General features: G+C 35.3%; 1 protein-coding gene across 1 annotated transcript; it reads left to right on the plus strand.

Annotated features, from left to right (window-relative positions):
* Positions 1-1,327: 1,327 nt before the first annotated feature.
* LOC107705502 (calcitonin gene-related peptide type 1 receptor-like) lies at positions 1,328-24,024 on the plus strand. Its single transcript, XM_016508809.1, has 12 exons — positions 1,328-1,401; positions 6,535-6,633; positions 6,940-7,087; positions 8,494-8,607; positions 8,715-8,827; positions 8,962-9,053; positions 9,147-9,273; positions 9,646-9,799; positions 9,885-9,945; positions 11,069-11,135; positions 12,651-12,889; positions 23,946-24,024. The coding sequence occupies exons 2-12, from the start codon at positions 6,583-6,585 to the stop codon at positions 24,022-24,024; spliced, it is 1,245 nt and encodes a 414-aa protein (XP_016364295.1). The 5' UTR covers positions 1,328-1,401; positions 6,535-6,582.

The following is a 24,024-nucleotide window of genomic DNA, read 5'->3' on the forward strand; positions in this document are numbered from 1 at the left end:
AGTCATCATAGATAGGCCTATGTATAGCAGTCATCTGCTGCGCTGCTTTATGTACTGCTCTTACCGGGGAAACCGCTATTTCTGCCGTTCTGAAAGCGCCACCTGTTGGCAGAGAATGAATTCGCATTTTCAATAAGTTTCAATAAGCTATGCTGTTTGTTCAGACCAATGTGAAAATCAACCCATGTTTTTACGCAGCAAACACGCAGAGCTGTAAATGAACTGGTGGATCGACAAGAAGATAATGTATTATAAAAATGTAAACAATTAATACAGTAAAATACATTTATGTTATTAAATTACGCCTAATATCATAATTGATTGATAATAATAGTTTAAATTAATATAATAATTGATACTTTTGACTCTGTTTTCTTTAAAAAAAAAATGGTTTAAAGGCTGAAATGTGAAGTTTATCATTTTATAAAACGTTTTGTTTTTGTGGAAACCTGTATCTGATCTCTAAATCGTGCTTTTTTATATAGTTATGTTAATTTTATTTGTGTAGGTCTTAAAAAGGTCTTAAAAAGTTTTACATTTGAGCTTAAATATCAATTCATCAATTCATGTTTTTCTATAGGCCTATAATTGTCCGGACCTCAGCTGGTGAGGCGGGTTCATTATTGGACCTCAAGCATTTTAGCTGAAGACCCGTGTGTTAGACAGTTTGACCACCAATGGAAGCACTAAATCAAATACAATTTAAGTTTTATAGACACATTTTGAAATATTTGTTACATTTATGCCATTAGACTATTCAGTTGATCTCCCCTTGCCCCGTGCTTTCAGTGGTCCTATAATATAGATATTAAAACACAAGGAGGCGCTATAATAATAGTTTATTTCCACAAATCACACGTCTAGTTCCATGGATTCAAACAGTCGTGCTACAAATATTACAACTACTGTTTACGTGCTGTTTTTCTTCTTCTTCTTTTTTAATCATATACCATGACTTTTATGTGTTTTCTTTGATTTTATAATATATTCTAAGTTATAAAATATTTTTGTTTCATATTCTTCAACCTTGGTTTAAATTAAGCATAAGTTAACTAAATCAGACAGGATTGGAGAACTATAATTTAATATAATTACGTGATCTTTTTATTTATAAATTAGACCTCTTTTACATTCAACATATTAATATTTTCAGCGGGCACAGTCTTATTAAAGTTACATGGTATCAGCGAGGCTGGCGACGCGACGCGACAGAACCAGAGCGCTCGTTTGCAGCGTAACGGGACACTCAGATGAGCTGTGTGATGTCACAGGAAACCCGCTGCACACTCTTTTGCTGCTTCAGGGGCCACAACTCATCACCGAGGCGAGCACATCTCCCAGACAGTACACACTACACACTACATACTGCCGCAGCAGAGAACAGAGGACCGCGCAAACGAGGTAAGAGCGAGAATTTATGACAACATGTACATTTATTCTTACGACGCTTATTTCTCGTTCATGGTTTCTAAATGACAAACTCATTACGCACTTGAGCAAACTTTATCCTGCTGTGCCATATTGCTCAGAACTGAAATAGAACACTTATTTCAATGTAAGTAATTAAATTCTGTTGATTATATCACTTGCTGTTTGCGTGATGAGTCTCTGTAAATTTGACGATTTATTATTTTTGCTTGTTATTGAAGAACCTTTAAAACTTGAAAGGTTCATGTACCAACTTAGACTAAATCACTTTTTTTAGTCTGACGGTTAATGATCTCAGTTTGACTAAAATGTTTAAATAGTACATTCATCAGTGTTCAGAATGATTACATTTGCAATAACGTTTAAACATTATACACAAATAAAATGGTGAGTTTACATTACAATATACTAACAGTAGTGATAAACTAATAATATAGCTGCCAATATTTGGCCGTTTTAAGGTTTATTTGCATTGTAGGGTAACTGTACCCAACTGACCGACTGAAGTAGTCGTTCTGCCTATTATTATTATTAAACTATTATTAGTTTAAATATTGTGTAAAATCTGAGTTTATTTACATGTGGCAATTATTTGCTGCTATTGAATTATAATTGCCAGTCCTGCACTGTAAAAAATTAGTGTAATTTTAACTGTAAAATATTGTAAAGACGCTACGGGGAAAAAAACTGTTAATAGGTTACAGTAACAGTAAGTTTCCATACTATATACAGGGAAAAACTGTATAATATCTAACCAGACATTTAATGTAATTTTACAGTAAAATGTTGTTAATTGTACAATTTTTAGAAGTAAAAAATAACAAATCAACATATAATTTACAGTAAAAACTGTAAACTGATAGTCCCAGAATTCCCTGCGTGACACTCCACATTTGAAAGTATTTTGTTTAAGTAATCATGTTTCTTAATTGTTTTCTCATGTTTGTTATCAGTTATGTACATGTTGGGTTAATGTTACATCTTCTGTTGTTTAATGAATGTTTATTGCATTATTTAAGTGTTGTGTGTTACCATGATGGTGTTTAGTGTTTGCGTGAATGACTCCGTGTGCCTTCTATATATTAGCATATACTTCAGCTTGTGGAGAAACTAACTGATTCTTCATATTGCTGTTTTTTTTACAACCTGCATTATTATGGTGGTTGTCAGTTTATGTTAAAGATACAAAACTGTTTTAGTAGCAGTGTGCATTGTTGAATTTTTTGTAAATTACAGTCTTATACTGTAAATTTACAGTTTGTTCTATAAATGTTTTTGCAGTTTTTCAGTATTTTTTACAACCACAGCTGCCAAAATTATTTTGTCAAAACTACATTTTTACAGTATGGTGGCACCATAGATGCCACTAAATAATAATAATAATAATAATAATAAATAACTTATCAGCTGACCACTAATTAACAGTGATGTCTTTCAATTGAACATTGAGGTTTGTAGATGTGTTCTGGATAATGAATCTCTTTAACTCTTCATTAAAAACATAAATAAATACTTAGAGCACAAGTTTTAAAGAAGACATGTTTTAAGAAAAGTCATGAAATACCTATTTAAATGGTTTGGAGGCTTTTGACCAATCATATTATTTTGACTTGTGTTAAGACTTGACATACAGTAAAACTGTTACGTAAATATAAATGTTGACTGCTTACACATTTCACAATTACATTTTATAAGGACTTACATTTTTTATTATTGGGTTAATATGAAATGCGCGCGCACACACACACACACACACACACACAAGCAAAAATTTCTTAAAAAATGACAGAATGATTTCAGTTGAATTATGACAGTTATGTCTATGAGTAAACGCATCATTACTGCTGAATACAACTTTATTCTGTGTCACTTTAAGATAAATCCTTATGAGTGAAGAGTGGAAAAATTGTGTGTTATATCCATGGGTGTTTCCTAAAATGACATGAGTTAAACTAAATGTCAGTAGGCTTCCTGATTTAAGATCTGGAGGGTGGCTTTTTATAACCAGGCCCAGTAGAGAGAGAGTGACAGGAGAGAAAGGGAGGGAGGGAATAGGTGGGAGGGTTTGGGTATGAGAGAGAGGGGTCTCTGGGAAAGTCACATCTATAAACCACTCCATTAGCTTCACAGGAAGGGCAAAAAGTTATCATGTTTCAACCCTCTGTTTTTCCACCAAATGCTGGGGTCATCCAATCATATAGTAAAACACTTTTTTTTCACATTCCTATTAGAATGACATCTAAGTGATTTATGCTCACCACCAACACCTGAATGGCCAGATTTATAGCTGTTTTTCCTCTATTTAGTAGTTTTATGGACTGTTTTTGTATTTCTTTCATCACATCACAGTTTTTTTTAATGTAGATTTAGTGTAAAATAAGTAATCAAGAAAATGTTCAGCCGATTAAGAAATGTCATTCATTAGGGCGCACTTAGTAGATTTCTGCTGATAATTCATAGTTTCACAGAGTCGTTATTTTTCTTATGTATGTTGATCTTGACTTAAAGAAGGCACCCTCATGATAAGTTAAATTTCGTTCTGAACTTTAGTTCTCAAAGTATTTAATGTATAAAAACAATATTGCTTCTCTGATATCGTGGTATATGGGCAGCTGATAAATTATATGGATTTCAAGATTGTAGGTACAAATTAATCTGTCCTGTGAAATGGCATGAATTTTGCACAATACAAATATTTAATGTACTGTTTCAATAAATAGCTGGCTGTTTATCTGGAATGAAGGACTGAGAGTTGATCTGTCAGGGTTTGGAGCTTACAGGACTGAGTTCTTGTATTCAGATAAATGCTGATGACCCCGAAACACATAAATTCTGCATTGATGGTGATTTACATTGTTTAAGTGAATATGTTATGCAAACTGCCACTGAATTAGCTGAACTAGAAACAATTGGACACACATTGAATGGTGACGGCAATGTTAAGGTTACAGCCGGTGCAATTGACAGATAGTTGCAATTGACTAATGTTTTCAAACAGGTTTCCAGAACACTGTCTGACTGGACAAAGATCTGGCCCCAAACCCCTGCCATTGTTTGGACAAATGTTGCTATGTTGAGCTGGCTGGGATGTTCAAATCGAGCAATGCTGAAATTATCACAATGTTTACACTCTTCAGTAATGTATTCTATCAGTGTATTTCTCTGCATATTAGGAGAGAGTAACACTGAATATTACACAGAGGTGTGCTGTATAAGAGTTGTTTTCAGTCCTGGTGCTGGGGGCCCACGCCACAGCACATTCTGTATGTCTTATTTACAGAGTCTGACACAGTGGATACTGTAGAGAGACATTCATAACATTCATTGAGCTTGGAACTACAACAGTTCTGGCTTGTGCAGTGTTTTTTGAGCTATATAAATCTATAGACTCAGACCTACTAATTCAGACAGAAATAGTTTGTAAAGTCTTTGTGTCATTTTGCAGTGAAACTTCTGGGGGTGTGATTTGTAGCTGTTGGGAAAATAGCTAACAAAATGTCTTTAAAAAATGGCAAAAAAGTGAAGTTAGAAAGGAAGCTAATCTTTTGTTTGCAGGTGCCAATTGCTTTGATATTTTGATTTATAATCAATGTATAATTCATGCAATTGTGGTTTAATTCAGTGGGTGCCCAAATATATATACAGTGGGTACGGAAAGTATTCAGACCCCCTTAAATTTTTCACTCTTTGTTATATTGCAGCCATTTGCTAAAATCATTTACGTTAATTTTTTTTCCTCATTAATGTACACACAGCACCCCATATTGACAGAAAAACACAGAATTGTTGACATCTTTGCAGATTTATTAAAAAAGAAAAACTGAAAAAAATACTTTCCGTACCCACTGTATATATATTTTATGATATCAGAGGGTGGCTTCCATACCTACCTACTCTATCCCTATTAACCACATTTTTCTCTTAAATATATAGCATCATCTGATCTGTGATATCTGAAATGAGCAAATTAATTGGTTAAATGGAAAAAAAGAAAATTATATTTTATGTGTTAGTCCCCATTACCAAACAGAACATGCATGTGCCTAATGCACTCATTCCTCCTCATGTAATTCAGTTTCATGCCATTAAATCAGATAACAGAGCAATGTGAACTCTATATATAATACCTTTATCATTATTTATGAAGCAAAATACTGGTATTATTACAGTAGTGCAAGACGAAAAGTCTTACACAGAAATTTCTTCAAAAGTCACGATTATTGCCATTATGCATTGAGAAATATTTCCTGTCCAAATGGAAGTTATAAAACAACCACACGTTCGCTAATTCACTTTGTCTGGACTTCTGGGAAGCATGTTCATTTTTGAGACTAAAGACAAATCCAAATGGATAATTTTCCTCATATGAGTCTAGTCATGTGGTTTCGGGTCCCCATCCAAGTAGGAAATGTTTGGAGGCCGAACAAAAGAATCACATGACGTTTCAGCCCCTTGGCCATGGCCATACCGACAGGTATTAATTTAAAAGGGAAATAACAACAGAATCAAGGCAGATGTTAAAGATGTTTTGGAATGCGCTGATAGTTCCACATGGAACACCATAAAAAGAATAAACCGGGGTTGTGTATAATCAAACTGTAGTCCAGGATGTCATAAAACATTAGCATGTAAAAATAGTGAATGCTTTTTTGCAAGCAACTTTATTGTGGCTAAAACAGATCTTTCTATGCTTTGAAACTGATTTATGATGTTATCTATAGCAAGCCAAAACAGCCACGGTGAACCGTGTAATGCATGTTTAATGATGCCTTCTTGCCTTTTGTGGTGATTATAGGCGTCCTGATGGACTGAACTTTCATGTAAAGCAGGCTTTGATTTTGCCCTCTTTTCCAACTTAACATCAGCACTGTTACTGCACTCCTGGGAGTTCACCTGGCTCCAATGGCTTGTTTTCTTGGAACTGAGAATTTACTGTCACCTTGACTAAAATAACCATTAGAAATTCTTTAGGGAAATCCCTAATTTCATGTTTTCATTTTAGCTCACCTACACTCTTTGTTTAGCTTAATTAACCTACTAGCAAAGTGTCTGTTCATCGCTCAATTCTTTGGATGTAAAAAAAAAGATTACTCTGTTTGCTTTCAGCAGAAACATTCAGATCATTTGGAGACACGAAAGCCAAACAGTAGAACCATGTTCGGATGCTGCATTACCTCTTTTCTCTTTCTGTCGGCAACCTTTGAGGTATTTGTTTGTCATAAGCAATTTTACATAAATGTTATACACAGGTTTATATCATTTTATTGGGTAACTTGCTAGCTAGCTATTTATTGTAAAATAATTCATTAATTACCATTAAATTAAGTATAACAAAACACAGACCCATGAAAAGTTTAGTACTTAGCAAACAATCAGTAATTTGGCTGTGTTACACATGTGCACAATTACTATGCAATTCAAAGATCCTGGAGAGACAACATTTTATTTTCTAAGGTTTATGTTTCATCATCTAACGTCATTGTTGATCTTTTTTCTCCTATTTTTGAATAGTTTTTTGTGGCAGTCCTCTCAGAGAACAGCACTGGAGGTACGGCACAAAAGAATACCCCTGAAATGGGCTTCACTCGTCACAATATTTTGACCGCCCAGTTTGAATGCTACCAGAAGATTATGAAAGACACTAATCACAACAGAACAGGTGAGAGGTCCTTATTTCACACAGATTCTTGACTATGAGCAATATCTATAAACTATGTCCTGACATGTAGTTTGTGGGAAGTCATGGCAGTTACAGAATTCCACTGTAAAAGGGAGGTTTAATATCTGCCCTCGGTTTCTATTTGGATGCTCTTAAGAATATTAGGGGGCATGGACCGAAACCGCATGATGTTTTGTCTCATCATCCTGGAACTTACAGGAAGGCTCTAATGTGAACAGATGATTAAATGGAAACATTCTGTGGGGTGTGTCCTACAACATGAATTTGTTCATCTACAGAAGCCCAACATTAGCTGTCTGGCCTCTGAATTAAGATTAATTGCTGTCTATGGGACACAAGTTACATTTGAAGGACAGCGATTAAAGCTTGACAGGGGTTGTGTGAAAGCTGTTAAAAGCTGTTTGGTAAAGACCTCCAAAACTGAGGATCCATTTGCAATGATCCATTTACACAGTGTCAAATCAATATTTGGTGTGACCACCCTTTGCGTTTAAAACAAGCTTTTGCCCTAGGTACACTTGTGCATACTTTTTCAGATAGCTTTGTAGGAAGATTTTTTTTCACACATCTTGGAGCTGTTGCCACAGTTCTTCACAGTTTTCTGATTATTCATGTCATTCCAGATGGACTGGATGATGGTGAGATCAGATCTCTGTGGAGCACTGGCTGTTGTCAGACTTGTGCATACAAAAATCTCACTGGATTATTACAATTAATGGCAAAAGGAATGTTTAGAAATGAAAAGATATTTCCTACTGACACACTACAGTAAAAGATAGAAATAACTAGCTTAAAACCATTGTTTCATTGGTGAAAATACCAATGGCTTTTGCACAGTACTGTATATGTAGCCTATTTGTACATATATGCATATTTTGCAAAAAATGCATATATTAACAAATATTTAAGAAGTTGAGAGTGTGGTGTTTCATGGGAGTGGGTGTTTTCTACGTGATTTTTTGGCGCGATTTGTTCGCCACGACTCTTATTGGTGGAATTTTATTTACAGTATCATGGGTAATGTAGTTTTCCACCAGGAAATATTGCTGTTAGACACGATTCTTTGAAAAATAGCTTAAAATAATACAAACTGACAGCTTCAACAAAAGCATAATCCATTGACAACCTTGGAGCTCACAGTACACTATATCTGTTTTTAAGGCAAGTTATTGTTAAAAATCATTTTCCCTATGGAGAAAATGAATGGAATATTTATGCAGATTTATTGTTATTACTGATAAAAGATCTTTATTGTCTGTAGTCTTTTTTATTGTACTGTAGTCTTGTCTGAGAAGCTGATTGCTAAATGTAGACATCAAATACTAAGACCCATTTAAGATTCCAAGTCCTTATATTATTAATAACTGCAAATACCTGTATTGCAGATGGTTCTATGTGTAAGCGGACCTGGGATGGATGGATGTGCTGGGACGATTTGGAAGCAGGAGTCACTTCAGCCCAGCACTGTCCAGACTACTATAATGACTTTGACACTTCAGGTGAGTCCCACGATAGATTTTTTTAAATCTTGACCATTGAATAAAGGTTACTTCATATTCATAAACTTTATATAAAAGCCTGACTAATCCATATCGTGTTTTATCAGAAATGGCGATAAAGATTTGTACTGATTCAGGCCATTGGTTCGTTCACCCAGAGAGTAACAGAACATGGACAAATTACACGGGCTGTAATCATATGTCCAATGATCACAAAAGGGTGAGCTCTAATTTAGGATTACAATGGTCCATTCTATCTTCAAAATTCGCACACTTTGCTTCACATAAGTTTTGCTTTTGTTCATATGGTAAGTTTTGTATTTCTAACTTCTTCATTTCTTTCCTTCTTTTCAGACAGCATTTAATCTCTATTACTTGACTTTGATTGGTCATGGATTGTCGCTGATATCTTTGTTTACTTCTCTGGGGATATTTTTCTATTTCAAGTAAGTAATGCGAAAAAATCTTGCCTCCATATCATAAAAACGTACCTCCCTTTCCACCCAATCTAATATAGTTTGCTGTTTTCTTCCACTCAGGAGCTTAAGTTGTCAAAGGATAACTCTACACAAGAATCTGTTCTTCTCTTTTGTGCTGAACTCGGTTATAACCATCATCTTTTTCACTTGTGTTGCAAACAACCAAGAAGTAACACAAGCCAACCCAGTAAGTGTACAAAAAGAATAGTGGAGAAGCTTGTCACGCAAAATATGACCAGGAATGTGTATTAAAGAGTTCATCGGATGCTACATGCACTTTTACAAGTTGTTTGAACTGAAATGTGTGTTGGCAGTGTGTGTACACAACAACTTTAAAGGAAAATGCTACAAAACGGCTTGCTCTGAAAAGAGCTGTTTTTGACAGGGTAAAAAATGTGTTTTTTACACTACCATTGAGAAATTTTAACCAAACTATGTTACAGACTTTTCATTAAAACCCTAAAGAATCATATCAACTTGTGGGAAATGGGCATCCGATGACCCCTTTAAGAAGGTGAACAGGGTCATATTGATTTCATGTTGCTGGTTTTTCTCCCAGGTGAGCTGTAAAGTGTCTGTGTTCATCCACCATTATCTCCTGGGCTGTAACTACTTCTGGATGTTGTGTGAGGGAATCTACCTGCACACACTCATTGTTGTGGCAGTGTTTGCTGAGAAGCAGCACCTCATGTGGTATTACCTCCTAGGATGGGGTACGTTTTTTAAAAAGGGAAATTGCACTGGCTTTCTGTTTTCTTTTCACATTTAATGATGTTATTTATTTCAAATGTTTTCCAGGCTTCCCATTAATACCTGCATTTATCCATGCAATATCACGAAGTTATTACTACAATGACAAGTGAGTTCAATCGAATTGGAATTTAAGAATTCCTGCTTAATGATTCTGGTTCCATAATAATTCCATTAACATTTCTTTTGAGGAAGCATCCCTCCTCCTTATAAGCAGCCATAGTTATCTACTGAGCAACTGTAGATAACTGTTTTTATAATACTGTTATAAAATATTTATCTTTACAGTATCAACCATATTGTTTTGAATGTAATATATACAGTGTGTATATATACACTACCAAAGAGAAAGTTTGGAATAATTATGATTTTTTTTTTTAAAGAAGTCTTTTGGAAGGCATCTCTTATTCTCACAGGTGCTGCATGTATTTGGTAAAAAAGACAGTAAAAACAGTAATATTATGTAATAATATTAATGTTAAATTATATAAAAAATATTATTACAATTTAAAATATCTGTTTTCTATTTTAATATATTTACAAATGTAATTTATTTCTATGATGGCAAAGCCGAATTTTCAGCAACCATTAATTCAGTCGTCATTTTAATATGCCAATTTATTGATTTATTATTATTAATGTTGAAAACAGTTGTACTGTTTAATATTTAGTGTAAACTGTGATACACTACCATTCAATGGTGTTGGGTAATTAAATTAATATTTAAAAAAGAGAAATACATTTTATTAGTAAACATGACATTTAAATTGATCAAAAGTGACAGTAATTATTTGAAATTTCTAAAAAAAAAAATCTGTTTTCAACATTGATAATTACTTATTACTTATTTTACTGTATTTGTGATTAAATAAATCCTGCCTTGGTGAGCATTAATGACTTCTTTCATTCAACATTAAAATTCAGACTGCACATTTAAACACTGCTAAAATATAATTGCTTATGCTGTAGATTGCAATAAACACTGTAGTACCATGGAACCAATTTTAAAAACTGAATTAGTTCTCAATTTTGAATTCAATGTCAAAAAATTAACCTTCAATTGATCCCAGCTTCTGTCAGGACGCAGGAATACAGTGACCAGGCAGAGGCTCTGTAGAACATCTTATGAAATTATAGCAGTGATGTCCTGAACATTTAACGAAGTGTTCATGTGTTCATCGGTTCTGCTTTCCGTAAATCTGAAATCACTTTTCTTACGCGTTTGTCCACAGCTGTTGGATAAGCTCGAACACTTCTTTGCTCTACATTATTCATGGTCCCATCTGTGCAGCCCTGTTGGTAAGTCTGGTTTTCTTTTTCTAGTCTTACTTTCTTTCACTATTTCATTATCTCACACTTTATATCTTTTGTTTATCTTCTACCCACCCTTATATCTGCATGATCTTGATAAAAAAAAAAATCTATTTAAGCTCTGGCAGTTTTAATCAAAGTGCCGTGTTCTCTTTGTTGTTTGCATTGAGGTTAGTTTTGATTAGGAATGATTTCCTCTGCAGCCCATAAAAAGCATGTAATGAGCTCAGTATCAAATGAATCTTGGACTGACTTCTTCAGTGCTGTAACTGCCAGTTTAAAGCTGATTTTGTGTCATTATAAACAGTTATTGCTGTTCACAAGCATATTTATATGTTCAGAATGGTGGTTGATGATGAATATCTAATCCAGTCTCACAGGAAAACTTAACTATTTTACAAAGTGGCGATTTCATTTGTATGATGTGAATCATATTTTTTTAGAAAAAAGTAAGCATTAGGGTCCACCCCTAAAGATAATCATCACTGGGATGTTAGCATATTATACGAAAACATATGGATGAGATCATACAAATTCATACGAATTAACCACCAAAACATAAAAACTGTGAAAAGATCACTGTGAGATTGTGTTGGAATACCGTCTGAGTCAGTAACCGATTTTCAAACTATTTGGTCCACCACCAGTCTTGAATATATTGTTATATCCTTGTCTGTTTATGTTACAATTTACAGGTATTTTGACAGGCTTATACAGTGGGTACGGAAAGTATTCAGACCCCCTTAAATTTTTCACTCTTTGTTATATTGCAGCCATTTGCTAAAATCATTTAAGTTAATTTTTTTTCCTCATTAATGTACACACAGCACCCCATATTGACAGACAAACACAGAATTGTTGACATTTTTGCAAATTTATTAAAAAAGAAAAACTGAAAAATGCTCAGTATTTAGTAGAAGCACCCTCTTGATCTAATACAGCCATGAGTCTTTTTGGGAAAGATGCAACAAGTTTTTCACACCTGGATTTGGGGATCCTCTGCCATTCCCTCTTGCAGATCCACTCCAGTTCTGTCAGGTTGGATGGTAAACGTTGGTGGAAAGCCATTTTTAGGTCTCTCCAGAGATGCTCAATTGGGTTTAAGTCAGGGATCTGGCTGGGCCATTCAAGAACAGTCACAGAGTCGTTGTGAAGCCACTCCTTCGTTATTTTAGCTGTGTGCTTAGGGTCATTGTCTTGTTGGAAGGTAAACCTTCGGTCTGAATACATCTTTCCAGATAATATAACATAATCCAAACTTTAGTCATTAGCTGTGAATCCATGCTTGAATGTACAGTGGGGTCCAAAAGACCTGGAAATAAAAAGAAAGTTTAACATTTTGAAAAATGTAAAAATAAAGAAAACATATGACATAAAATCATGAAGAAATACCTTTATGTTTACTGTGTCTTTACTGTGTACGGTAAAGAGTTTTGGGGTACTGCAATGCATTTCTTTTTCTCTCTCTTTATAGTTGCTCTTTTCTCTGCTTGGTTTCCTCAGATTAACCTCTTCTTCCTTTTAAACATTGTGAGAGTGTTGATCACTAAGCTGAAGGTGACCCACCAGGCAGAATCCAGTCTGTACATGAGGGCCGTCAGGGCCACCTTAATCCTGGTACCTCTGCTGGGCATTCAGTACTTACTGCTGCCCTACAAACCAGACGGACGGCTCGCCTCCGAGATATTTATGCACACTATGAACATACTTATGCATTACCAGGTAAGTGTTGTTGACAACAGGCAAGGAATCAATTATCAATTTATTAATGGATCAAATAAATATACATATTTGAAAATCTTAATTAATTCATGTTCAAACATGTAGTTAAATATAACAATAAAATAAGTCATTAAAACCTAATTTTTATATGCAACTTGCATCAAATTGCATCAATCAAAGACCTAATGGCATGTTTTAATCACTTGGCAAATGAAAAAAGAAAAGCAATTTGTAAATATGTTATTTTAAAAAAAAAACAGAATTAGAATTTATAAATTAAAATTTATAAACTAAAACTATTTAAATGTTGCAAAGTATTAATGATATATTATTTATTGTTATATTTGACGGAATTTTAAATCAGTAGTTAAACACTTTTAATCTGTTAAGTCTATTAAATCTTATTTAAATCTTTAAATCTTATTTAAATTAAATTGTACTTTTCCATTGAGGCCTTAGTTATCTCATGTTTATGGATGGGAACTGGAGAAAATAATGTATTTTATGTGTAATATTAAAGTCACGTGAACCTCTTCCATGATGATCCATTGGAACACTTTGGAGAACATCACACATTGTCAGTCTTTCCGATTTCTTTGATTGAAATGGAGGTGAAATGGAGGTGTTCTATGGGTGAAACTATGAACTGAGGATCGCACCCTAATGAAGCTTTTTTTATATATATATATATATATACTTTAATTAAAGAAACCAAAACACAATAGAGTTACTATCATCAGAAACTAGAATCACTGTCAACATACATTTCCCTTCTAAAAGATTAGCAGATCATGGATAAATTAGGATAAACAAGGTCTGGACAAGCATGTAAATTCCTGCTGGTCTTATCAGCAGGGACATTTTATTGACTTTTGATTCATCGAAACGTCTTAAACTAATTTATCTGTAGTTTATATGAATCTCAGTATAGGTGAGTCTTGTTGTTCAAGGGCAAGTTACATTAACACATGTGGGTTTACAGATTTAGGAGATCTACAGATCTACAAACTGAGATGAGGTCTCTATGTGTCTCTATGTCTGGAACATACAGATGCCTTTGGCGCTTTTTTCATTGTTGTGTTTCTTAAAACATTTTCTGTGCACATGCTGGATAAATAAACATACATTTTTTGAGACGTAAATGCATTTCTATGTTTGTGTCTTATGCATGTTTGCATTTGTATATAAAAATCGTCAACTTGGAATTATAAGGTTCTATCTGCATTCTGAACAGTTTCGAGATATTGAGCTTCAAAGTTTTTGCATTACATATGGGATATGGGTAATAAGTCTCTTTCATACATCAGTTCCAAAATGTACACAACTTAAAAAAATAAAAATAAAAAAAACACATAATGTAAATAAGTTGTCACAGAATAAGAATATGTGAATAACTCAGTTTTGACAAAAATGGCAGATATACCTTATAATTCCAAGGTGACAAAATGTCTTTAGTTTATTGGAATCTATTTTTCCATGAAGAACTTTTAACTTCCATAATGAACATTTAACATTCATGGAAGCTTTCCATTGCACAAAATGATTTTTATAGTGGAAAAGGTTTCTTTAGATTATTAAAATGTTCTTCACAAGTAGAAAAACGTGGTTCTTTTAAAGGGATAGCTTACACAAATATCAAAATTCTGTCATTGTTTATTCATCCTCGAGTCATTTTAAATCTGTATGAGTTTCTTCTGTTGAACACAAAAGAAGATATTTTGAAAAATGTTGGTAACCAAACAGTTGGCTGAATGTTGAAAACCTTGTCACCGTAGGTGTTTTTTTGATGGAAGAATAAGCACTTCCAGAGAAAATAAAGGTTTTAAACATCCTGGAATTATTTGAAAGAGGTTTATCCTGCTGATATCCCGCTGACAAGACCAGCATGAATATTCAGGTGTTGCTGTAATCAGTTACTATAACTGGAGAGATTGAGTCTCGAATTATTTCTGTCAATCATCTCTGTTCCTGTTTATTCTCTAACTCCCAATATAAACGATCATATTAATTACATAAGTAACTATTAATTGTGTTAGAAGCTACATGTCGCTGCAAATGTGATCGAGATGCTGTTTATCTGTCAATCAGCTCTGTTCCTGTTTATTCTCTAACTCCCAATATAAACGATCATATTAATGTACATAAGTAACTATTAATTGTGTTAGAAGCTACATGTCGCTGCAAATGTGATCGAGATGTTATTAAAGGGATAGTTCACCCAAAAATGAAAATTCTGTCATTAATTACTCTTTACGATTTGATGGAATCTGAGAGCTGTCTGACCCTGCATAGACAGCAACGCAACTGAAAGACTCCCGAAAAGTCCAAAGACGTAGGAAGGAGATTGGTAAAATAATCCATGTGACATCAGGGGTTCAACCGTAATTTTACGAAGCTACGAGAACAAATTTTTCTCGTAGTTTCGTAAACTTACGGTTGAACCCCTGATTATTTTACAGATCTCCTTGCTACGTTTTTGGACTTTTCGGGAGTCTTTCAGTTGCTTTGCTGTCTATGCAGGGTCAGACAGCTCTCAGATTCCATCAAAAAATATCTTAATTTGTGTTCCGAAGATGAACGAAGGTCTTATGGGTTTGAAACAACATGAGGGTGAGTAATTGATGACAGAATTTTAATTTTTGGGTGAACTAACCCTTTAAATGAACAAATATGGCGGCTGTGTTCCTGTCTTTATAGCAGTGAGTGCATTTCCCACTGGAATACTGATGTTTTTAAATGTGTTCTGTTAAAGGCAGCAGATTACTAAAGATACTGTTGGAGGTCACTTCACAAAGGGATATGTGAGTGCTCCAACAGGATGTGTAACTTCCTTACTAATACACACATACAAGCATGCACACACACAGTGGAAAAAAAGTTGCAGAAGTAAACAGCATGCAGCTGACATGTGTCACTGCCTCTGGGAAAAGCACAGGAAGAAGCCTCGGATTTGGTGCTGCCACACACTATGGGGTCTCTCTTCTCGCTCACTTTCTCTCTAAATGTGTGTGTGTGTTTCACACATACGTTGTTATGTAAAATCTGAAGTTATCAACGTTTGCAGAGATCGATGTTCTGTGATTGTTTGCATTGGTTCCATATGTGGTGCAGGGGCCTAGAGGGAAGGACCCTCCCTTGTCATCAGCTCTACTCTCAGCAGATGAATTGCACGCACAAGGACCTGCAGCAAGTGGCCTCAAGTAATTTTTCAACCCTCAAAAAATAGTTAATATATTTTCACATGTAAATGAAACATTTTCAATCAGTTTAGTTTTGTGGCAAGCTCATCTCTCAGCTTGACCCACTAAAAGTGTCTAGAGAAGGGCGTCACCTGGGGGTGATTAGCATGTTGCTAAGCTAATGTCGAACACAAATATTTGGTGATTTTCTACAACAAAACCTTTCAATACTGAATAAAACACATTTATAGAGTACAATGTGGCTCCCTGGTGTTAAAAATACCCTTTTGATTTTGCACAAAATATAGTAAACGATAACCAAAGAATATTATAAGTTTGCTGCCTAAAAGTACAGTAACATTTACCATTGTTCAGTGAATTTCCGTGTGTGAAATCCAGTCATTTTAATAGGAATCCATGCAATTGGGAATTTCCCATGAAGGTGAAAGATTCACCCACGCAAAATTCCCAAAGACCTCAAGTTGTTCACTCAAATTCGCCGCATTGACCAACAGATAGCTTCTTGGTTTGAAAGTGACTTCTGTGTGAGCTCCACTTTATAAAGCACTACACTGTTGACAACAGACATTGGATCTTTTTGATCACAAATGTGAAGACACCTTAACATCTGGAACAGCCTTTGTTTCAAGCATGTGTCTAAGATGACTAAAATGTTTCCCATCTGGTGCAGCTTCCCTGTTGAAAAAAACAGCATATGCTGGTTAGGTATGTTTTGACGCTGGGATGCTGGTTTAAGCTGGTCCTTTGCTGGTTTATGCTGGTCCTTTGCTGGTTTAAACTGGTCCTTGCTGGTTTAAGCTGGTTCTTTGCTGGTTTATGCTGGTCCTTTTGCTGGTTTATGCTGGTCCTTTGCCAGCACATGACCAGCATAAACCAGCATCCCAGCGTCAAAACATACCTAACCAGCATATGCTGGTTTTTTCAACAGGGTTGATTTTGGAACTGGATTATTGGAGACTCTCTCTTGCCTCATGTGCAAAATAATAACGTCATAATCCAAATAAAGATAGAAATAAATTAGCTGTTTGAAATCTAGTCCCTATCAGCAAAGAGCAGCTGTTCTTTTCCATTCTTTAATCAAATCTTTTGGCAGAGAACATCATTTCCCTTTTCTATAATTGTACTGCGTGAACTTCTGCACCCATCCCACATTCACAGATGTCTCTGACTCTTCGAGAACACTGTTTTTACTGGGACAACAGTCATAGACTTACCAGCCAACAGAAAACAAAGTGATTTTGATGATCTAAATCAATTTGTGAATTTGCTGTCCGTCAAGAGTCTTCTGAGGTTAAAAACAACAGTGAACAGCTCGTCATCAAGTTTGGCTGGTGGCTGAAATATTCTTTGTGTTTATCACTTGTTTGGCTGCTGACGTTATATTGTATCTGTTTACAGAAAGCTTGTTAAAATGATTTATTGCTTTATTGTTATGTTCTCATTCTGAGAGACTTCCAAACATTGTGATCCAAACACCAGAAAATTTCTTGTTAAAACCACATTCATTGTCATAACAATCCAGCACAGACTGGGTTCCCTATTTCCATTCAATTTACTTGTTTCCTTCAATATGTGAGATGTTTTTATTTATGGTTTCATTGGAATTGTTCAAATATTTGTGGTATCATTTTTTTCATACCAACACTGTGAGCTAACATGGGTTTGAGTCCGTTCTTGCTGGTCTGAGGAACAGAATCATACTTGCATTCATAAAGAGTACAATAGTGACATATACCCTTTGTGTTTTTATTATTCATCATTCATGAATGATTGAGTGATTGTGAGGATGAAAGTGATATCCGAAGAGCAACAAAAATAAACCACAGACAGGTAAGTTAAGCCAAGCGATCTTCCTCTGATTGTGTGTGCTTACTGGCAGTCGGCTCTGTTTTCAAAGAACACTGATTAATAAGCACCCACCTCATTGTTCACTTAAGAGGATTTAAAAGTGATCATGTTTCCTGCTGCATTCTCAGTATTAATTAATTAAGTTGAGGTCCGTGCACTGAAGCACTGGGCATTTCCCATGAACCTTGAACCAAGGTACACTGAATGCTTTCATCTTTTATAACCTTGCTCATGTAAAGCAGCACATTCTGTTTAAGAAAAAAGACAAAGTCACAACTGAAAGATGATATTATACTCAATAACACATAAAGGTATATATGGTAGCAGTGTGGGTTAAAAAGAGGGTTTTAATTTCATTTCATAGATTGCCAAAGGAAATATCTGACTTTACATGTTTAATATATGAGAGACCAGGGCAATTTGTCACAGGGGCTTTATTTCAGTAAGTGAAAAGCCAAATAACACATTTGAAATTGAAAACCATCTAAATCTAAATTGGGACAAACTATGTGTTTTTCAAAGTTTTAATTTTGTAAAAATTTGATTAATACATTTATATTATGGTTGGCCAAAAAAGTTTATAAAATTATTTATTTAAGAATTTTTTATATGTATACGTTTATACATATAAGACCAATTACACAAACATATTTTTATATTATACTGAAATATACATTTATTTATATGTGACCCTGGACCACAAAACCAGTCTTAAGTCGCTGGAATGTGGTAATTAATATATCTCATTATATATTAAACTTTATAATTATTGCTCTTTCAGTAATTCTTTCATTAATTGTATAAACAATTGTGCTGTAGAATTTAGTTATCAAATTATGTATTTAATAAATAAATTAAACTAAATGAAAACTCATGACAGCTTGTCCCAATTTAAGAAGGTTTTCAGTTTTGTTTATAATTGTTGCTGTTTCATACATTGTTTTGTGTTTTATTGATTCAATTTAGCTGAAAATCCTTTCATCGTGACAACTTACCCAATAGTGTGTGGAATCTTTTTTTTTTTTTTTTTGGCATTACTGGTAGAAAAGCTCAATAGTTTTTTTTTTTTGACCCAGTCTCTATACATAACAAAATCTGCGAACATCATGAAAAGCAATCACAAACAACATACTGTGATGCCAATGGACTGTACCAACCAACCACACGTTTGGAAAACCCAGTGCAGGAAAGGAATGGGATTCCAGCACTAGAGAACAATGGACCGAATTCCCAGACCAGGGACAGGCCACATCTGGCTCAAGGATGAGGGACAGCTCGAACTAGACCCCTGCTGGACTTGTCAGTTCCTGATGGACATTTCTCATTTCTTTCGTTCCAGGAATATTACTCCATTTACTGCAGGAGAATCCCTGAACAGAATCTACAGTTGGCTTCACATGCTGCTTGCAAAGAAGTATGCCTTGGAACAGAGAGGAGTCTTACACAATGCCCAAAAACGAGTAAAAGAGGCTTCACAATGATGTAAAATAAATAAATGAAATAAAATAGATTAATAAATAAATATTTCGAGACCGTAAAAAGTAATGAACTAAATAATGATCAGTACAGCTCACATTTGAGAGCAATGTAATGTACATTTCTGAGAACAAAAATTGAAATTTAGTGCTTTTAAAAGCACAAAAGGGACTGCATGCATGTTCTGCTGTTCAGCAGCACAGGAAATGGAATCTTCAGAGCAGGAAGAACTGTTTCTGATAAAATCTTCCTCTTTCTTCCAGAGTCACGCTTACTAATTAAAGAGTTATTTCCCAAAAAAGGAAAATCACACTTGGTCATTCCAAAACCACATGACTTTTTGTTCATCTTCAAAACACAAATGAAGATATTCTTATGAAACCTGAGAGATTTGTGTCCATAAATTAAAATTAAATTAAAGTCCATTCCCCCAAAACTTTTACACTTAAAGGGGTCATATGATGCTGCTAAAAAGAACATTATTTTGTGTATTTGGTGTAATGAAATGTGTTTATGCGGTTTAAGGTTAAAAAACACATTATTTTCCACATACTCTATAATCTTCAGAGCAGGAAGTCCTGGTCCCAGTGAGCCAACAGGCCAGTTTAGGCTGACATGCTGTCAGAGGCCCATGATGCACCTCCCTTCAGCTCTGATGAAAATGTATTTTTCCTTTCTTATAGTTCTCATTTTCTCCACTCACTCATTTTTCTGTATTAGTCTCTCTCTCTCTTTTTGCTCTTCGTCCCTTGCTCTCTCACAGGTCCGCTCGTAGTGTCTTCTAGAGAGAGCACGTTTTCATCATTTGCAGTTTCCTGTGATTGTTCTCTACTGGGCTAGCAGGGCCCCACCAGGGCCATGGCGTTATCTGGGAAAAAGGTGGAATGTTAAATCACAGCCTTTCCTGTCTGTCAGCGGGAACTCCAGCCAAACACCACAGCCATATACAGGGCCGCCCATGAACTATGACCTTCATAATGAAACCCAGGGGAAGAGGCTGGTGCGTTTGCATCGCAGACCGCAATAAACCGCAGCTCTTAATAATTCTTCAACCAGGACAGAAGACGGAGAAAAGAGCCAACAGAATAATTTCTTTGAGGGATTCACAGATGCGCAATGGACCACGCATCCTTTTTAGGTCAAACTGGTTGTGTTGTTATCGCTTGCGGCAAATGCTACGGTCATAAATAATATTAATTGTCTTTTTTTTTTCAAATCGGACATACAAACGCCATCTGGTGAGAGAGAATTTCTCTAACGTTGTGTGCGGGCGGTTTACAAACAGCCGCTGCGATGGAAAGCGGCTGTAACACATTTATGTCTGTGATTCTTTCACACACACACACACACACATTTATGGTTGGCTAATATCAAGAGCTCCACACCAAACCATCCATTTTTTTTCTGCAGTTTACTGAAGCTTTACTCACAGTCTAAGAATTTCCCACACTGCCTTTGAAGGAGAGTAACACGCACAAACATCCTCCCATAACAGTTTGGTTTTTTTCATACAAGTAATTTACATATGCTGTCTGCTCTTTGTCTTTAGCACCGTTGTTCTTTCAAGACACTGGGTGGTAATAAGTCACCAAATTATGTAAGATTCGACAACCCTGACACATTATTTGTTTTCATCGTTTAAGAGAAGACAGATGTTTAGAACTGGCTTGTGTTTAGAACTCTTACAACACAACATATTAAATGTTTGGAGCTCTGCAGAATGGCTCGGAAAAGACAGCATCAAAACACACAGTGCAAGGTGAACTCCTTGAAAGGGTGGGAAAAAATCCTTCCCAGAGTCCTTCAGGGCATTCAGAGTCAGGAAGGATAAGGAGGGTAGCTGGGAAAGGTTGAGAAGGTACAGACACACACACTTGCACGCACACACACGTACGCCGTGGCATGTTGAAGGAGCCTCCTGCCAGTGTGTTGCCGTCACTGTGGGCGAGGCGTGAGGAAGGTCACGGGCCTGGTGGGGTGGCTCAGCCCGCGCTGGACAGCCTGTAAAGTCTGCCCTGGGAATCGGGCGGAGATTGAACAGATTTAGCCGAGGCTATATTCACTTCCCCGGGAAATGAGAGATATTTACCTCCCTGTAGGGCAGTTTGGGGTGGGGTAGAGAGTTGTCTGGGTGGGGTTTTCACTGGAGACGGACTCACTGACCCACAACCTAGCATGTCTGCTGAAGTCGTCGCTACCTCAACCAGGTCGTCATCCTCCCAGATCCTTCAGGAATAATTATCTCCATCTCTCACTGCGCTTACCATATGTTGCTTCACTCTGCGCTTTTATGGCATCCCAGCAGCCATTGTTATTTGCAGCACTTTTCAATGGAACTACTTTGATTTATCTAATGAGAAACACTGGTTGAGCTGTATTGGACAAAAAAGTGGAAAGTTCAGACTCCCACGTCGCTGGGATCTTTCATTTCTGCACTGCACAATGATCTAAACTGTCCATAAAACACTTCACATGTCAACGACTCGCACCACTAATTTGTACTAACCAGAAATACATTTTGGTCCCGAATTTTGGTCAATGTGTTGAATTTTGCTCACTACCCATACCCGTTTCTGATAAAATCTTCCTCTTTCTTCCAGAGTCACGCTTACTAAAAGTTAAGAAAGAGATCATAAATCACAGATGGATATCTTTTACAATGTCTTTTGAAATGACAAAATTTGAAGGAATGGACTTTCAGTTGAGTGACAGAAATCTCTCAGGTGTTATTAAAAATATCTTCATTTGTTTTTCAAAGATGAACGACTAATTGGTTTGGAGCGACACGAAGGTAAGTATTTTTGGGTGAACTATCCTTTAAGAATGGTAGAGGGGTGAAAGAAAAAAATCTGCCTTTAACATTGATGTTGTCTTGTATTGAAACGCTGTATTCTACAGGAAATCAAGATAATGTAATTTCAGCTTGCTGAAATTAGAAAAGGAGCACTATATGAACATAAACAGTACAACAGACTAAATTTAGACAATGCAATGGACTGAAAAGACAATTGTAATTCAGATGCATTTCATGCAGTAGCTTTATCCTGTGAATGTATGTGATGTGTATTTGTCCTTTCAGGGATGGGGTCTGTATTTCAGGTTTCATTTAATAAATTACATTCAATAAACAGTGGTTTTTCTTCAGATTTTTTATGTGGCACAGAGCTGTGGCACGCTTTTCCCTACATTGTGTGCTCACAGCGAGCCAAGCTTGAGTCTGGCCTGTCATTTACATTTATGCCAAAGCAACATTTATTCAATTAGGTTCATGCATTCCCTGGGAATCAAGCCCTTGATCCATGGCATTGCTAGCACCATGCTGTACTGTTTGGACAACAGGAACAATAATCATGTCCAGTTCCTAGTCCTCTTCTCTCTCTCCCTGTACCTAGCTAACAGGGAACGTTCTCAGAACTTTGGCTAATATTTTGGGAAGGTTCTCTCTCAAAGTTATGAACAAACATTCTTCCAGTAATGTTAATGGAATGTTCATTCAGAGTCATCTGTTCTTCAATAATGTTCTTAAAACATTACCACAAAAACATGATTTATTCGTTGTTCATGGAACACTTTTTTTCCCCCTGAAAGTTTTAGTTGATCATTCATCTAAATATATATGTTACTACATGTTTCAGAATCCTCAGAGAACATTCAAAAGTAATGTTCTCATATTGTTTGCAAACTGATCAAATGTTTGGATAATAATAAAACATTTTTAAAAAACTGGATGTTTTGAATGTTCAGAGAACACTCAGACATAATGTTTTCATAACTTAATGGGAACATTAGCAAACTTTTTTAGAATATATTTTTGTTAGCTGGGTATTGTTTCTGGTAGTTCTCAATTTTCCTAAACAATAAAGAGAAAAAGCCAATAAACAAATATTTAAAAAATGAGGACAGATAAATTGTTTAATAAGTTTGAACCAACAAAAATTCCTGTTACTTTTTCATGCCAATGACTGCCAAATTTTATTCCATTGCAAGGGAACCCTTTCCTAAAATATATACAGCTATATATTTTCATGGACATACCCCTTTACAGTGTGCGAAAAATATTAAGTTTTTATACTGTCATTGTACTGAATATGAAATCAAATTATCTGAAAGGAATTCATTTATTATTTGGCAGTGTATTTTTTATTTTCTACCCACTATTTGAGTAAACAAACATTTTCAATTCAAATGTATTTGTATAGCACTCATCACAATAGATACTGTACAGAAGGATGAACATAAAGAAATATATTTCTTCACACTAATGCATATTTGGTTTTTATTTAATTAGTAAATTGACTTATATATTATATATATGATTAATACAGTATCTTAACACAGCAACGTTGTCAGACCTAATACAGACCTAAAACGCATAAAAATTCTTTCTTTTCTTTCTTAAAAATTCTTTTTACTTTTGGTTTTTATTTAATTAGTAAATTGACTTATATATTATATATAATTAATACAGTATCTTAACACAGCAACGTTGTCAGACCTAATACAGACCTAAAACGCATAAAAATTCAGTAAAATCTTTTTACTTTCTCTCAAGTTTTCTACAGACCCCCAAGCACTCCCTTGTTCCCCCTACCCCCAATTTGAAAACACCTGCCGTAGGCTATATCATATAA

This window comes from Sinocyclocheilus rhinocerous, unplaced genomic scaffold, assembly GCF_001515625.1.
Source record: "Sinocyclocheilus rhinocerous isolate Xijiao unplaced genomic scaffold, SAMN03320098_v1.1 scaffold504, whole genome shotgun sequence".
NCBI classification, from domain to species: Eukaryota; Metazoa; Chordata; class Actinopteri; order Cypriniformes; family Cyprinidae; genus Sinocyclocheilus; species Sinocyclocheilus rhinocerous.

Excerpts from the sequence above, each read along its gene's own strand:
- LOC107705502 (XM_016508809.1), top strand. The coding sequence starts at position 6,583 with ATGTTCGGATGCTGCATTACCTCTTTTCTCTTTCTGTCGGCAACCTTT. Across the intron at positions 8,828-8,961 it reads TGTCCAATGATCACAAAAGG|ACAGCATTTAATCTCTATTA; the intron begins GTGAGCTCTAAT and ends CCTTCTTTTCAG. Across the intron at positions 11,136-12,650 it reads CCATCTGTGCAGCCCTGTTG|ATTAACCTCTTCTTCCTTTT; the intron begins GTAAGTCTGGTT and ends TGGTTTCCTCAG.